This window comes from Scomber scombrus, chromosome 4 (assembly GCF_963691925.1).
Source record: "Scomber scombrus chromosome 4, fScoSco1.1, whole genome shotgun sequence".
Lineage (NCBI taxonomy): Eukaryota > Metazoa > Chordata > Actinopteri > Scombriformes > Scombridae > Scomber > Scomber scombrus.
Genome location: NC_084973.1, coordinates 21644934 through 21661312, shown reverse-complemented (window position 1 = coordinate 21661312; position 16379 = coordinate 21644934). Strand labels below are relative to the sequence as shown.

General features: G+C 37.5%; 1 protein-coding gene across 1 annotated transcript in view; it reads right to left on the bottom strand.

The window, feature by feature from the left end:
- The window catches only part of hsd17b4 (hydroxysteroid (17-beta) dehydrogenase 4), a 28646-nt gene that overhangs the window by 5429 nt on the left and 6838 nt on the right, over positions 1–16379 (bottom strand). The window contains exons 9-20 of the mRNA XM_062417568.1: positions 15868–15959; positions 15649–15673; positions 15380–15508; positions 11539–11645; positions 8182–8294; positions 5003–5126; positions 4716–4767; positions 3842–3913; positions 2058–2161; positions 1888–1953; positions 1406–1475; positions 1124–1230 (exon numbers count right to left, since the gene is read on the bottom strand). Of these exons, the coding sequence (XP_062273552.1) occupies positions 1124–1230; positions 1406–1475; positions 1888–1953; positions 2058–2161; positions 3842–3913; positions 4716–4767; positions 5003–5126; positions 8182–8294; positions 11539–11645; positions 15380–15508; positions 15649–15673; positions 15868–15959 (1061 nt within the window). The remainder of the gene's footprint in view (positions 1–1123; positions 1231–1405; positions 1476–1887; positions 1954–2057; positions 2162–3841; positions 3914–4715; positions 4768–5002; positions 5127–8181; positions 8295–11538; positions 11646–15379; positions 15509–15648; positions 15674–15867; positions 15960–16379) is intronic.

The following is a 16379-nucleotide window of genomic DNA, read 5'->3' as shown; positions in this document are numbered from 1 at the left end:
AAAGATGGTGGGAGAGTTACAAGCTCTGCAATTAAATGATTTTATTGCATTTAACAAGCCCCGATAAATGCTTCGTAAAAGACTCGGGTATTCATTCGGGTAGATTGAAGTGGAAAACTCCCATGTCTCCATTGTGCAACCTAAGCTGCACTTCAACATTTTCATGTTCTGCTCTTTCATCTCTATTTTTTTTCTGTGAGGTGAGTGCTCAGAGGTTTCAGCACACTGCTCAAACCTGCCATGAACTGCTTGTTTCAACTCAATGCAACCTGTACAGGAGATTTGATCAACTGCCCAAAACTGTCATATAAGGATACCTGACCTCCATTTGAGGCCAAGTTAAATTCCCAAAAATGTTTACCATAAGCACAACATGTAGATCTTTGAGTCCTGCTGTCAGAAATCAGCGGGTCATATTATGTGAATACAGCTGCTGATGACGTGGCATCAGAGCAGCAACGTACTGTGACAGAAAGGAAGAGGGAATACTTCATGAAGCAAAGTAGTTATGCTATAGTCCCAGTTTTTCAGTATAATCTACACGCATGAATTACAAGGTTATTATCAGCTTCTCAGTCTCATGTAAATCACTTAAAATTACACAAACATGTATGAAAAGGTGCTACACAATTTACAAGTATACACGTTTAATATGATGTTAGGATGTTCACCCTGACAGGGACCTGACCTGCATGAAGGCCCTGATGCACCTGTCAGAGTGACAGCATTTTTTAAACAATATTTTGGTCAAAATAAGCCAATTTTAAAAAACTAAACATAAAAATTCAATTTAAATTGTGGTGAGCCATGAAGATACTGGTGAACAGAATACTGACTTTCTGATTTTTATTTTGTTATTGTTGTTGATTTCATTATGATATTTAAACTTCAATTTCATTTAGATTAAGAAACTATAGCAAGTAATTAAGTATTTTAGCCACTGTAGAAAAATACAAACTATTTGTATCTGATCTGGATCATTTGTGACTTTGTTCATAACTAGGAGAAAATTAGGGAGAATATTAATATGGGTAAATATGATAAATTCTTTTGAGTGGCTCTTGCATAAGGCCCAATGACTCACACAATGTATGACAGGGTTTGAATCACAGGTGAGACTTACCTTGATAGCCTTGAATCTTGAGGGATCGTTGTTAGCGTACTGTTTGAGGACGTGTCTCGCAGCGAAGCCAAATGAGCACAAACCGTGGAGGATGGGCGACTTGAAGCCTAACCAAAGAGCACTTTTTAGCACACGATGTAAAGTATAAAGAGATCAAAACTCATTTGACCTAAAATCTCAGGGAAAGATTTACACCAAACCCCAAATAGCTTAAAAGATATTTTTGAGTGGAAAAAATTCCCTTTAATCCAAGTTACTAAAGATTTAGAAATGCGCTCTCACCTCCCATGGCAGCAAAACTGGGGTCTATATGAAGAGGGTTCCAGTCTCCACTCAAACGGTACAAGGCCGCCTGTAACCGCGGGGTAAGCAGACATTGTTTAGATCTATATCTAATTCATAAACCCCTGAACTTTTCATACACAAATGTGGGATGAAATTAAATTATCATGAAGGCAATAGAAGAGATACCTAAAATAAGAATGTCTTTGAAGTAATACAGTTGCAGTCATTTAAATTGCTCAAGGGATTTAGTTTTTTTAAATTCCCCTTTCTTTTTTATTTTCTGCTGCATCATACAGTTAGCGTTCTTCTTTTTTTTTTAACACTTCTGCGCGCCCATCTGCCGTACCTTCACATTGTGTCTATGACTTTGTGGTTATTTCGGCAGCACTCAGAAATAAAAAATAAATGTCCTTTTCCCGTCTACGCATTATCTATGCATCTGATTTGTTCTGCAACAAAACCCACACAGACGCACTCACTTGGTCTTTTGTGGTAGAATCAATCGCCACAGCATCTGGTGCACGTTTAGGTGGAGGCAGAGGAGCCTGGAGGAAATAAAACACAAATAAAACAAATCAAAGACAGTGTTTATTCCTGGTGTCTTTTATTGTCTGTTTTGGTCAATTAGACTAAAATATGGAGTACGTACTTTGGCTTTCTCAGAAGTTCTTTTCCCTCCAAAGCCTCCAGCTCCAACGACAAACACTGAAAACTGGTTGTAGCAGATCAGCTCATCACCACTGTAAGTGTTCACTGTATAGCAGCACAAGTGGCAGTTAGTATTTCCAATAAGGAAATGACCCTTTACTTAAGCAGTGATATTTCATTACAAGTTAAAGTCCTGCATTCAAGATTTTAATTAAAGGGGCTAAAATAATATTTTATTAAACACGAATCACATGTGAAAGGTGTCGCCTGTACTGACAAACTCAGATTATTCACAAACCCTGCTCTTCCTCTCTGCTCTATGGAGATTTTTATTATCCTTGAGCTCAGGTTTGATTGTTCCGCTCACAACTTTAACATTTTGGTCCACTATCGTAGCGTTGACTTAAAAAACCTCTTAACAATTCCACTACACGCAACCTGCTGAGCACCAAATATCAGCTGGGGAAATTTATAAAGCATTTAGCAGCTAACTAGCCAAAAAACAGAGCTAAATAACCAGATGGCCTGAAAGACAACTCCACATGAGAGCTAATATTGCTGCTCAATGTGTAGCTAGGCAACTGTTTACTAACAACTTCGCTATAACTTAAAAAAAACGTTATCATTTGTCAATGTCATTGTTACGACTTATTTTTGCTGCCCCCAAGTGGCCACATAATCAATCACTGCTGGTTTAATAAATATTGTCCAACACACTCGTCTATTAGTTTAATCTCAATCTCCAAGGTAAGTAATAACTTCAGTGATTAAATAAATGTAATGGAGTAGAAGTTAAATTAATAATTAATGGAAATACTCAAGTGAAGTGCAAGTACCTTATAACTGCACTTAGGTAAGGTAAAGAAATATCTAACATTTAGTGCATTAAAACTATAACTGCACTTTACCAGTTACATAAAGTTAAATGATTGCATTTACTTTATAAATATAACTTAAAAATAAAAATGTATCGTTAATACAGTTTGGGTCATTATGCTTCAGAATACTTAAGTCCTATTAAAGTATTCACCCAAACTGCAGTAGATTTAGACTAAAGGAAGACAGGAGTACTGTATAAGGTAGCAGTATCCTGTGCTTGGTAAATGCTCTAACAGATACTCAACGCCACATATAAGATTGAGTATAACAACAAACTACCTGCTTGTGCGTCATTTTCGCATTACAGCACACTTACAAAGTAAAATTACACCAAGAGGGGAAAAGCCATGTGGAGACTGGCTGTAAGGAGACAAGTAGCAGCTGTCAGAATGAAGCACACCCTGACTACTGTCAGTGTGCCGGCTGGTTAATTTCATTAGGTCAATTCAAAATATAACCAGGCATAAAGATAAACAAGGCTGCTTCTGCAGGATGTAACTGTGTTGTGCTCACCCAGAATAACTTTGCTTTCACTCTAGGAGGATTAAAGAAACTGACTGCTTTGGTGTTTATCAAGAAATTACACAAAAGTTCCCTTTGTGAATCCTCAGGGAACCTCAGGTCCCATGTTATTTGTTTAAAGTCGGATTAATTATAGATCAGAGTGGTTCTAATATCATCCATCTCTATGGGATTGTCAAACAGAAATATGAGTCATTCCCAATCCATTATTTCAATCCCTGCAGACACAGACTGTAAATTAACTTTCATTAATTCAGCCTGAGAGGCAACTTTCAGGAAAAACGCACGTTAGAGTGATGAAAACAAATGAATATGAAATAAATACACAATACTGTATGATTAAAGTTGTGCACCCCAATAGGCAAAAAAAATAAAACACCTCACCATCCAAGAGGATGACAGCTCCAGATCCTTTGTCCAACACATCTGCTATGGTTGCTTCAGAGGTAAGTTGTCCTGAAAATGGATTTAACCATTTACTTTTAATTTCAATAATGTATCATAATTGAATTCTGTGGGTTCTTAAAGGTGACATTTCATGCTTTTTATGATCTTTGGTCATTAATATACTATTAGGATGTGGGATATCTATGTTAAACATCAAAAATATAAAACATGAGGTGAACGTATGTAAAATGCTCCTTGAAATTCAAATGTCAGGGCTTTGGCCTGCTCTGAACATTTGCAATGTTACCATGACTTCCTCCTCATGATAACGATAGATTATAGCCACAAGCCTAGAAAATGCTGTCCATTGGTCCCAACTCACGTATTTTGAATCAGATTTAGGCTTGCACATGAACATGAAAAAGAAGCTAAATCTGACTACTACTGTTTGTTGGAGATACATCCAGAGCTGCTAAAAGCTAACCAAAAAGAACATAGTGGGCTCATCAGCAGGGGGGCCTTCAAGAGACAAGAGCAAAAACTGCCTTTTTCAGACAGACGATGAACTGAATAGATGCATAAAGGGCCAGTCTAAGATAAATAACAAGTTGTTTTAACTGTAAATCATGCAAAGATATTCCAGTACAGCCCTAGAATATAAATACAGACCTGGACATGTGTATGATATGTCCCCTTTAACAAGCTAACGGCATCAGTTTTATCTATTGAACTCAGATTTGTTCCAGTTAAGACATGAACGTAAAATCCTCCAAGTGAGGGGCTTAAATGGCTTTTCTTGCATATATTTCACGGTAATTTGTCAGACATAGGCGAGAAATTGTAAGTACTTTAATAACAATGAAGGAAATACCTGAGGTGGGCAGAGGTTTGTAAAGCTCCAGATACTGCTCCCCATGTAACACCTGATGAAAAACAACACAATAGATGTGACATACAGTATAATGATAACAAAGGACTTTAAAGCTTCACTGATAATTTCCGCACTATTGTTGTTCTGCTTGTGTTCATGACTATGTGAATAAATACATCATATGGATACAAATATGCACACGTACATCTAACTGTGTCCCACATGCACAAAGGCAACAGCGTTTACACACAGCTGTTTTAGACATGAACATGTGTAGGTTTTCTAACCTGTGTGAAGTCGATGTTGAGTCCAGGGATTGAGCCCAGCCCGCCATCCATCATGGCTGCCTGGGAGGGAATGACCCCGAAGGTGGGGAGGCAGCTAAAGTCTGAATGGCCTTCATACAGGAACCTGCATGAAAAAGTTACTTAACTGTGAAAAAAAAATCACTTGCATGGGAATAGTCTAGAGTTGAAGACATAAAAATAACAGCTCAGGCACACCTGGATTTTTATTTCTCTCTGTGCAGGTCAAGGTATGGCACTGCGAATGCACTGAGATTATCATTTCTTTCAGTTCAATTTCACACAGTTTGAGTTTTCAGACCCCTGGGGGCAGTTAAAGTAAAACAGTTGCTAGCAGAGACACACAAACACGGATTGCTCCTCACAACAGCTCAGTCTCTCACATTAATGTCACACTGATCCCTCATTATGGCAGAAATGCACGCAGCCTAATGAAAATTGGTCTGACAGTCAGTCCCACTGAGGCCTGATCTCAAGCTGATAAAGTTAGCACTTTTGAATATTAGATCCCACTCTAGCAAGACGTTTTATATAAATGATTTTATTTCTGAACATGGTCTGAGCTTTTATTTTTTAACTGAAGCCTGGCTTACTTCAACTGCTCCAGCTACTTTGTTAAAGTCCTAATTTTACCTTTTTATATTCCAGCTGGTAGTATTGCCTGTACTCCATGTTCTTGTAGCATTTTTCAACATTTGAATACTTTGCAATGGTTATCAAAGCACACCAGCCTGTAATCACTTTGACTGTCTATCAGCTCCCCGAGCATGATGGCAACTTCTTATCTGAATTTTGTGATTTTATGTCCATTGGTCTTATGAGTGGTGATAAAATCAATATCTGCTTTATTCATTTTTATGTCAGCAACTACACTGATCTGAGGACTTTGGATTTCATGGATCTTGTTGCTGCTTCTGGTGAATAACTTTTCTGCCTTAATTGGTTACCTTTTTATGACGTTTTAATGATAAATAAAGACTCTCACTAGATACGGTTGCTCCTGCACAAAATTTAAAAAAGGGAATTAATTCACAAATCACTATGAAAAACTGCTGCTATTTGTCAGCTGAAAAGAAATTGTCAAAAAAGCTGAGAGATGATGGAGGAAAAGCAAATACATGTTCACTTTGACATTTTTAAAGATCAAATTATAATTTACAATAATTTAAAGCCCATTTTTCAAAAATAATTTCCAAACACCAAAATAATCCCAAAGTGCTTTTCTCTACAATTGTCAGTCTTCTAAATCCATCACCTGCTCTCAGTCTCAATAATAAATATAACAACAGCTCCTAAATGCCAAGAATTTGATTCACTATTTTCAAAAATAGTTTCTATTAGAGCCAGCACTGAAAACGCAGACACTCAAAACTCCTCATCCTTTGATACGTGATGTCATCAGTGAAGTGATAAGCAGGATGAAGTCTTCCACCTGTGCTTCAGACCCCATCCCAACCAAGCTATTTAAATACTATTTCCACAGTCTCTCCCAAGTAACAACAAGTGTAATAAACTCCTCTCTTAATTTAGGCATCTTCCCCAAAGCTTTCAAGACTTCAATGGTAAAACCTCTCCTCAAGAAATCCAATCAACATTACTCAGAGATAAACAATTACACAGTCTTTTCTAATCAACCTTTTCTTGGAAAACTTTTAGAGAAAATTGTTTTCAATCAATGACTTTTTCATCTAACTAACACGGCTTTTCAAAAAAGCTCCCATCTGGTTATCGAGCAAACCACAGCAATGAGACACTCCCACTGAAAGCTTTATATGACTTGGGGACTATTGTAGATGCAATGTGGCTGTTCCTCTTCTTTTAAGCCTCAGTGCAGCGTTTAGAACAATCAACCATGAAATTTTATTGACAGACCCATTGACAGAAATAGATGGGTGTTTCTGACCGTGTTCTAGCTTGATTTTAGTCTTATTTAACGGGCAGACTGTTTTTTTTTTTTTGTCACCCTTGGTGCTTATGTATCAAAGACTCATGGTACTGAACGTGGTATTCCTCAAGGAAGAATTCTAAGCTATTTTGTTTTCACTGTACATGCTCCTACTTGGAAATATAATTAACCATCATATCAATTACCATTTGTATGCTGATGATACGCAATTGTACATTTCTGGCTCACCAAATGACCCCAATGCACTGTATTGTCTAACTGCCTGTCTCACTGACATTAATGTATGGATAGGTCAAACCTTTTTAGAACTAAATGAAGCAAAAGCAGATTATTTCAATAGAAACCCAAAGCAGAAAGAGAACAACTGCACTCAATGCTTGGTGGTCTTAGTAAACATCATAAATGTGGGAGTGGATTTAGACTCTTTTTCATTATCAATTTAACAAGGTCATTAAAATATCCCCTTTGTCATCTTAGAAATACTGACTAGTCAGACCTTTTTTAACTCAGAAAGATACTGTAATGCTCGTTCACACTTTTATTACAAGCAGTTTAGACTATGGTAATTCCCTTTATACTGGATTACCTAAAAAGCCTGTGAGAAAACTACAGCTAGTGCCAGAATGCTGCGGCCAGCATCTCAACCAAAACTAAGAAAATGGATCACATCACCCTGCCACTTAAGACAGTGCACTGGCTCCCTGAATCTTTCACATTTGATTTTAACAGTTCTTTTACGTGTTTATAAAGCTTTAAATGACTTTGCTCCTTCCTGCATCAGATATCATCTTTCATTTTATGTTCCAGACAGATCTCTGAGGTCCTCCAGCACTTTTCTTTTTAATGTTCCTTATGTGTCCCATAAAAGTACCAGAAAGTCACCCTTGTGTTTTTATGCCAGTAAACTGAGGAGCACACCACCTCTGGATATTAGAATAACAAGCTGTCTCTTTATTTTTTAAAGAGAAATTAAACACTTAGATCTTTTTAATCTGGCTTTCAATTTGGAGTAATGTTAAAGCCTTAATTTTTATGTTTTAATCATTGTTGTTTTTAAAAATTATTTTTATCCCTTGTGTTTATTTTATTTTATTGAGTTTTATTTACTTATTTTCAACATTTTATTGTTTTATTGTTGTAATTTTCAGTCTTGCGAAATTGTATTTATTGTGTTGTTTTTATCTTGCTATGTGAAGCACCTTGGGCTGCATGTTTGTATGAAAGGTGATATATAAAGTTGAGTTGAAAAACATACCTAAGATGTTCTGGGTCCTTGGTGGACATGCCAACCCCCAATGCATAGAGGATGCACTGGGTATGGGTGAAGCTGAACGTGGTTGGTGGTAGTTTTTGTCCCACTGCCTCAGCCTGGAGAGGAGAGGAGAGGAGAGGAGAGGAGAGGAGAGGAGAGGAGAGGAGAGGAGAGGAGAGGAGAGGAGAGGAGAGGAGAGGAGAGGAGAGGAGAGGAGAGGAGAGGCTTTTAGTGCACTCATACATTTACTTGGTCAGCTTTTTTGACACAACATATTGGAGGAATGAAAATGAAATGATATACTGTAACTGAGACACAGAAAATTACGGCTATCACAATATTACAGTGTACTAACACATGCTGTAAGATCAGAGAATATAATAATGAAAAAATAGACATCAAAATATAGATGGTGGTAAACTAAATAGAGCATTTAAAAGCAGCAAAATGCTATAAAATACATGTAACATGATGTAATCATACAGTATGTTAAGTTGCTCCTAAACTTAGTTTGATTTAATCTGTGATCTGCAGAATCATCAGCAGTCATTAGTTTGAATACCTGTTGGATCTCGCCGAATTGAAAGGAATCAGCAGTTTAGAAAAGTTCTCCTGTGCCAACCCGTACAGAGTTACAGAGTTCTTTGAGTGATCAGCACTATTTTAAAATGGATCATGAACTTGACTGGCAGTCAGGGCAGTGTGGCTGGAAATGGCCGTTCGATTTGTGCTTCCACTTGTGTCAATGAGCAGCTTGGGCAGTAACATTGTAACAGGACATCGCAGTAGTCAAGTGCTCATGACACAAGGTCAGGAATGCCTTTTAAAAGCTCAGTAAGGTGGAGCCCGCAGTTGTTCTGCAAACCATTTAAAAACCCTTAATAATCCCAACCTGAGATCCTCTGGCAGAGCTTTCTAACCATTTGAGACTCAAACTGATAATGAATTTTCAATAATAGCTCCTAAGGAATCTGGATAAAATCTTTGCACCTTAACATAAACACCATCTTCTCTCATTTCTTTTGGTCTTTTCATAAATAAATTTTTTCTACATGATGTGGAAAAGCATTTTGTAAAGACCTTAGCCAGCAGCTTAGTTAGAAATACTGAGATCACATGTGAAATCGCCCCCCCTAATTTTTTAGGCACAACCATGTATTATAATCACTCATGATACTGAAAATGCTGATGAGTTGTCTGTGCTCATGATAGATTGTTATATAATTACATTTTAAACTTTAAAAACACTCCACCAAGATAATACTTGATTGGGTGACACACAAGTGTCTCCGGTGTACAGAGCAACAGCGATGCTAGAGTTGATATATTGTTCCTGATATTTATTTCAAATATCTAATTATAGCATATAATATGTTGGATTATTAGACCTCACTACGGGTGGAGAAGTACATGACGTAAGAGCAATATAAGCACAGCAGTGGCACAGTGGGGCATAACTTAAGCAAAATGTGCACCATAACATGACAAGGACACAGGCACAAATGCAAAAAATGTGTATGTGTGTGTAGCAATACACACTATATACACACACTTAACACAATGCTATGTTAGCTGAGGACACAATGTGATGTTTGTTTTGAGGCTATATTGTGACTCCTTTCCAAATCTCAAATCCAGACAGACCCCCCCCCCACACACACTCACAAACAAACCCCTGCCAGAGACTCAGTGGAGAAGACAATGACACCAGAGTTGAAGTGTACAGCATTTAACATTAGGTACTGAATCATGATATTATTGAGGTCAACTAGTGAGTGCTGCTAAGGTCTAAGCGGATCTCAACGAGGATGTTTCATCAAAAGTGAATCACATGCCATTTGAACGAGTCAGCATCTGGTTAATACCATACAAGCAGAAGATAAACAGGATGCGTTAAAGCTGCATCTAGAGTTTATGGAATATCTTTGTAACATTGGAAAATGTGCATCACATATAACAAAACTCCAGCTGACATATTTAAATTGCTTGTTTTGTCCAGCCAACAGTCCAAAACCCACTTATTCACTTTACTAGCATAGAAGACAAATGACCACAGAAAATATTTGTATTTTAGAATCTAGTATCAGCATTTCTTTGGCTTATTTTGGATTCATCTGGATTACTTTAATGATTAATCATTTATCAAAACAGCTTCCAACTAATCAATTCCATACAATGCACAATATTCACATTTTTACATAAAAAAAACAATTTCCATGGTCCCATTTTACCAGATAAGATTCTAAAAATTAAATTAGATTATTAAAATGATGCTCTACAAAATGCATTCATGCACTGGGAATCATTTGAATATTGGTCCAGAAACCGACAATATATATTTAAACAATTATTGCTTGATACTGATAAGATAAGTACATTTGCACCCCTACTACACACTGCACTTAACCAGGCGTTCAACCAGAATAAATTATCATTCATAAAATCTTGAATATTGTGGTTCATGCTTAATAAGGCATTTATTTTATTATAAAAACAGATCTACAGCATATAAATGTTTAAGTATCGGTTTATTACAAAACAGATTAATGTGTTGATCGGATGAATTTGTACACTATTGCATGCTACAACTGTATTCACAGGGGAAAAAAAGGTGGCTGTTCCAGTGGATAATTATTTGATGTGATACAATGATGTGATTATACTTGTGGCTCAATGTTTTATTAAGGCAGCTCAGCAATGTGAGAGCTGTAACCAGTTCACTCTCTGTGATTCAATGATAGAGAGCAGAGCAAAGCGAGGAGGCACCCATCCTGGGAACCGTCACTGCGCCATTGTGCTCCGACATCTTTTGTATGTTGCACTCTAAAAGCTAATTTGAGTTGACGCTTGTCTTGTGCATCACTGTTCCGTATTTACAGGAGACATCTAAGTACTTATCTATGTTGTAGGAGCTTTGCTGAAAAGGTAATTATCATCGCTGACTAAGTACAATGAGGCGACATTAAAGAGTCATGAGTTGTTGTGTTTGAAACAGTCAGAGAGTTTAAAGCTCTTTCAGAAGTCATTGTCAACCATCCATTACTGACACCATTGCAGGAACAATGCACTATGAAAAATTGAGGTGGAGGAAAAACATTTACTGGGCGTGCAGAAACAGTGGTGAAAATAAGGCAAAGACCTGCAGAGGCCAGAAAATAATGACTAGAGGAGGACAGTGGATGCGGATAAGTAAGATAGGTAGAAAGGGTTCAGGTGTAGGAAGGTCATGATGATGTTTACTGCAACTATGATTTCCTTTTCCATGTATATATATATTTATATATATATATATATATATATATATATATATATATATATATATAGCATCATTGTCAAGGAAAAATAGCCGTCTCAACTCACAGGATTGATCCCTGAGGCTGAGGACGCCATGGCTACGGCGGCAGTTGGACTGGCACTGACTTCTTCTTCCACTCGAGACAGCACGCTCACGACTGACTGTAGAGACTCTGTAACGAAGGCAGAGATGACAGATGAGTGGAAGCACACAAAAACAAGAGACAGAAGCATTGACAGATGAGGTAATTCATCATCAATGCAACCTGTAACACCCTGGATATTTAGGATCTTTTGAGGAAGTGAATATCTGATACCACAGATCGTGCACAAAGGCAAAGATAGTTGTTTATTATGCAAATAGCTTTTACTTGTGTAAATGAGCTTGTTGACAATCCCCCCATCAACTGACAGTAACCGAGACCCATCCTGCAGACATGGTTTAGCTAAAATGATCCAGGTAATTCTAATTTAGAAGATTTAATTCTTAAAAATTGTCCATTTTGAGTCCGACAATGTTATAGGAGCAAAGTGCTAAATCATGGAGTCACACATTTTGAAATAATGGCAACATGATTACAGTGTTGAATCCATTCCTCTATACAGACATTCTGTAACTGCAAAGACGTTCACGCAAAGCTCAAGTTTCCTTAATCATATTTTTATTGGTAAAGTAAGTGCTTAAAGAAAAATGTATACAATTTATACTTTTAATGTAGGTGAAATATATACATTTTAATGTTTCATGACAAACGTCCATCAAATTGTCATAATTAAATAGCAGGTTTGCTGGTTTCATTGGTTTGGACAATAGACAGAAATTTTGAATTGGACTAAATCTGGATTGGTTCTTTATTAAATCTACTTTACTGTATTGATTTATCAACATAGATGCTCTCATCTAAAAATCAGTGTTATATCAACATTTCCATACCTGCCTAATTCCTTGACAGGAAAAAAGACCCAAACTCACCCAAAATCTTGGTTAAATTGATTCAATATATGGGGTTCAATTTGAAGTTATATACCACCTAAGTGTCAATTATCCTGCACTTTCGCAGGAATAAGCCTCAGGAATGTGACTGAAAATTATTCATCTCAAGGTAAATTGCTGAAGTGAAGAACTCTAGTGAGATGTTAAAGAACTTCAAGAACTTTAATCTAATACACACTGATCCACAGTAGCTTTAAAACAGATGGATGAATATGAGATCCACCTACTCTATATTGACATTAGTTTACATGTACTTAAGACTCTCAGTCCACATTGTGTGTTCTCTATTTGCATGCAACTTTAAAACAGGATGTAAATATGTCCATATAAATCAGGTAGTACAAGCCATGATGCTGCAGATTCAGCCAAATCAAACAAAAGGAAGACAGTTGAAACAACCAGGAAACAGAACGCAGAATGCAGTGGGACTTGAAAGACCACCAGCCACATGTTGGTAAAATATGCAATTGGCTGGTAGATTTGCTTCACTCACTAGACAAAAAAAAAAACCCAATGATAATCTATTAAGTGGCTGGTAAAATATAAACATTGACGAGCGATTTGGCTGGTGGACAAAAAAGCTAACTTTCTAACCCTAACCACAGTCATTAATTATCATCACTCAGTGGGCAGCAGTTACAGAACAGAGGCTGCAACAAGTCTCTGTAATAAGCTACAAATGAGGATGCACTACAAAGCCATGCTAATGAGGCCCGCTAGCGCCCTGTGGGACTGCCATCCCCGTTCAGTTAATGTTTACACCGCTGCCCTTTCTTCAAATGTACATCTGAGAGCTTGGAGAGGGATGAAGGAGGCGGAGAGAAATAATGATCAATATTTGCCATTCTCTTGTTTACATGAGACCTTATGGGAACAAAACTCTTCTAGTTCATACTAAACATCATATTCACCTTCACTTCATTTCTCCACCTCTTCCACTTGATATCTAACACCATCTTGCCCTCACTCAGTGTATCCAAACTCTGTAAATACAGATGAGAAGGTAGTAAAATGGCTTTATTGTCTGAAAACTGAAGCTATGTTATTTAAAAAGGTCCCCACTCTCACAAAAGTTTAATTTCCTCTAAAATCCAAAGAATGACTATATGAATACTCTTTCTTCATTGCTATATCTCTCTGACTTAAAAGGAGTAGGCTGCAGATTTTCAATAGGTTTCTTACTGTCAACAAATCTCATGTGTAGAGCCAATCCAACAATGAACAGATCCTACTTATACTGTGTGCATCCAAAGCCTCATATATCTTATTCCCCTGTGCCATAGACCTCCATTGTTGTCCATAAACAACTAAAAACACATCAATGAGCTACACAGTAGCACTGCGTGACATGTTCCTTTGCCCCTGAGACTATGGTTACGGTAATTTAGGAATGGTTAAAAAGACTAATAACAGTTTTCAGTCTCTAGAGAGTTGTTCTGTGTAAGGTATACCTATCTAAGACAGCATTGTGACTGGGAATGCCGCTCCATTTATAGCACTTCTGTAGCTTGTGTTACACAACACAACCTCTTCGTACTGGAGCTCTTTGAGAAATTTACTATGTAAAGTCAAGAGGTTGTGATGTGTAGCAGAACAAGCGAGAAAAGCTATTTAAACGGAGCCATGTTGCCGTGCATGTGCAGTGGCGTCTGATTTACACAGAACATCTCTCCTAAGAGGGAACATTTCAGCCCTGTTATTACTTTTTGGAGCTGTTTCTACACAAACCCAGGTGACTGTACTATGTATGGTGAAGGAACATGTCACCCAGTGCAGAGGTGTGGGTCATTGAATATGATTTTTCTAAGTCTGGACACCAATGGAGGTGGTTCCCTACTGCACAGAGACAAACTATAGTTTAAGCTTTGAATACACACACAATGTAAGTATGATGAGTTGATTGTTGGTTTGGCTATGAGATTTGTTGACAATGAGAATAATATGGAGCAATTCGATTACGCCTGCCGTTGCACTCCAAATAGGCTAATCACACCTTCATGTCTATCTGAATATAAACAAATATTCAACAACCTTCTATCTTGTCTCATATCATATCATATCATAGCTGTCAAACAATATTAGACACTGTCACATGAATATAGCTGCCAGTAGCTTCATAATCGAGATTGAAATGCACCGTTCCTGAGAATCACACACCTCCTTCTCACATTTTGACAGTATAAGTGAGCAGTGTATCAAGGTGGCAAGATACAGTCAATCCATTTCTCCAACATGAGAGATAATCGTGACTGGAGAATATCAGAGAATATCACCTGCACCAGACCAAAGACTGGGCTTCACAGTCAGCTCATTACATCACTGGTAACTATCAGATGGCTGTGATTACATTCAGTGTAGCTACACTGTGAGCTGCAATCTGAATCATTCTGACTCAACACAGCATGATTCAAACAAGTGTGAAAGCAGAGCAGCTTGGTGATGAGGAGGGAGTTCATCCAACTCTGATTTGGACTAAAATAAAGAAATCAAATGTGAAAAATAAGCTTAGTAACATCTCAAGCAGAAGTTGTGTGGTTTCTGAGATAAATGTCCATGTTCACAACTAATGAGTTATCTGTAAAAGAAAAACATTAAGGATGAGTATTTTATTTTTATTTATTAAGTATTAGGATACAAACTAAAAAATACATTTTAACATGGCATCTACTGAACACTGCTTTTTATTTTTAAGTGATCGTAGTCTACTGTGTATGAAAGTGTGCTTTTTTGTTAAACATTTATTTATTCAGGGAAGTCTCTCTGACCACACTCACACGGTTATACATTCACACCTGGAAGCTGCCCAGTACAATTACATCATGACTTCCCCTGCCGGTTGGGGGATCGAACCAGCAAACTTTCAGTCTCCAACCTTTAGGCCACCAGTGCCCCTTATGTCGCAGCATTACTGACCTTGTACGCTAGAAGGCTTTGTAGCATCTGTAAAATCACAGATTTTGTCCCACTGTTCCCTGACAGCCTCGGGAGACATGGGTTGGTTCATCTGTCTCACAATGCGGCCCTGAGAACGCTCCCAGCGCACTGCACACATGGACAAACACAAATAAAGAGGTCATTGAATGGTGAAAGTCACACGCGCATACAGTACTAGTGAACCAGGGGATAATGAACATCACAGATGCATACAGACAATTTCCTCGGGAAAAATACACAATACTCACATTTACCAATCCAGCCTGCACCAACCTAAAAAAAGATGAGACATGAGCACATGAGCCATTACACAGATAGAGAAAAAAAAGTCTGTTTATGAAAATTGAACATGTCATTAGTGCGTTACTTGTTCTCAATGACAAAAGAAAAAAAAATGGACAAAGCTACAGTACAGACAGCACAGTAAGAGTGAGGCCTTGGAAAAAAGAGAGAACGATTCTGAATACCTCGAACAGTCCTCCATTTTCTTGGCATTGTTCATGACAGAGCCACAGCACCATGGGAGCAACGTACTCAGGCTTCAGAGACTCCACGAGATCTAAATAAACAAACAAATGCTGTGCTGTAGAGCCTCTTTTCATGGCACATCTTTTAACACAGTTTTACTGAGTGGCAAAGAATTGTATATGCTTCAGTGTTTTTGCTTGGTAGTTAAGAGTATTATTACAACGTTAAGGCTTGGTCTGATCTGATCAGGCACACCTCAAGCATTCAATGTCCTGCTACAAAGCTATTAACAGTTATGAGCTGCTGTTTGTTCCTAAGAAATTTCAAAGGAGAATGATGGAGAAAATTATATGGAGAAAATACCCTTAATTTGATTTTTTTTAATATATCTAGCCTGCATTACAGTACACATTATGCAGTATGTGTACGATGAATTAACAGCTATGAAATCTGGACTACTTTAATTTATCATAAGACTGGCAATATATTTGTCATGTCACTCATTGATTGT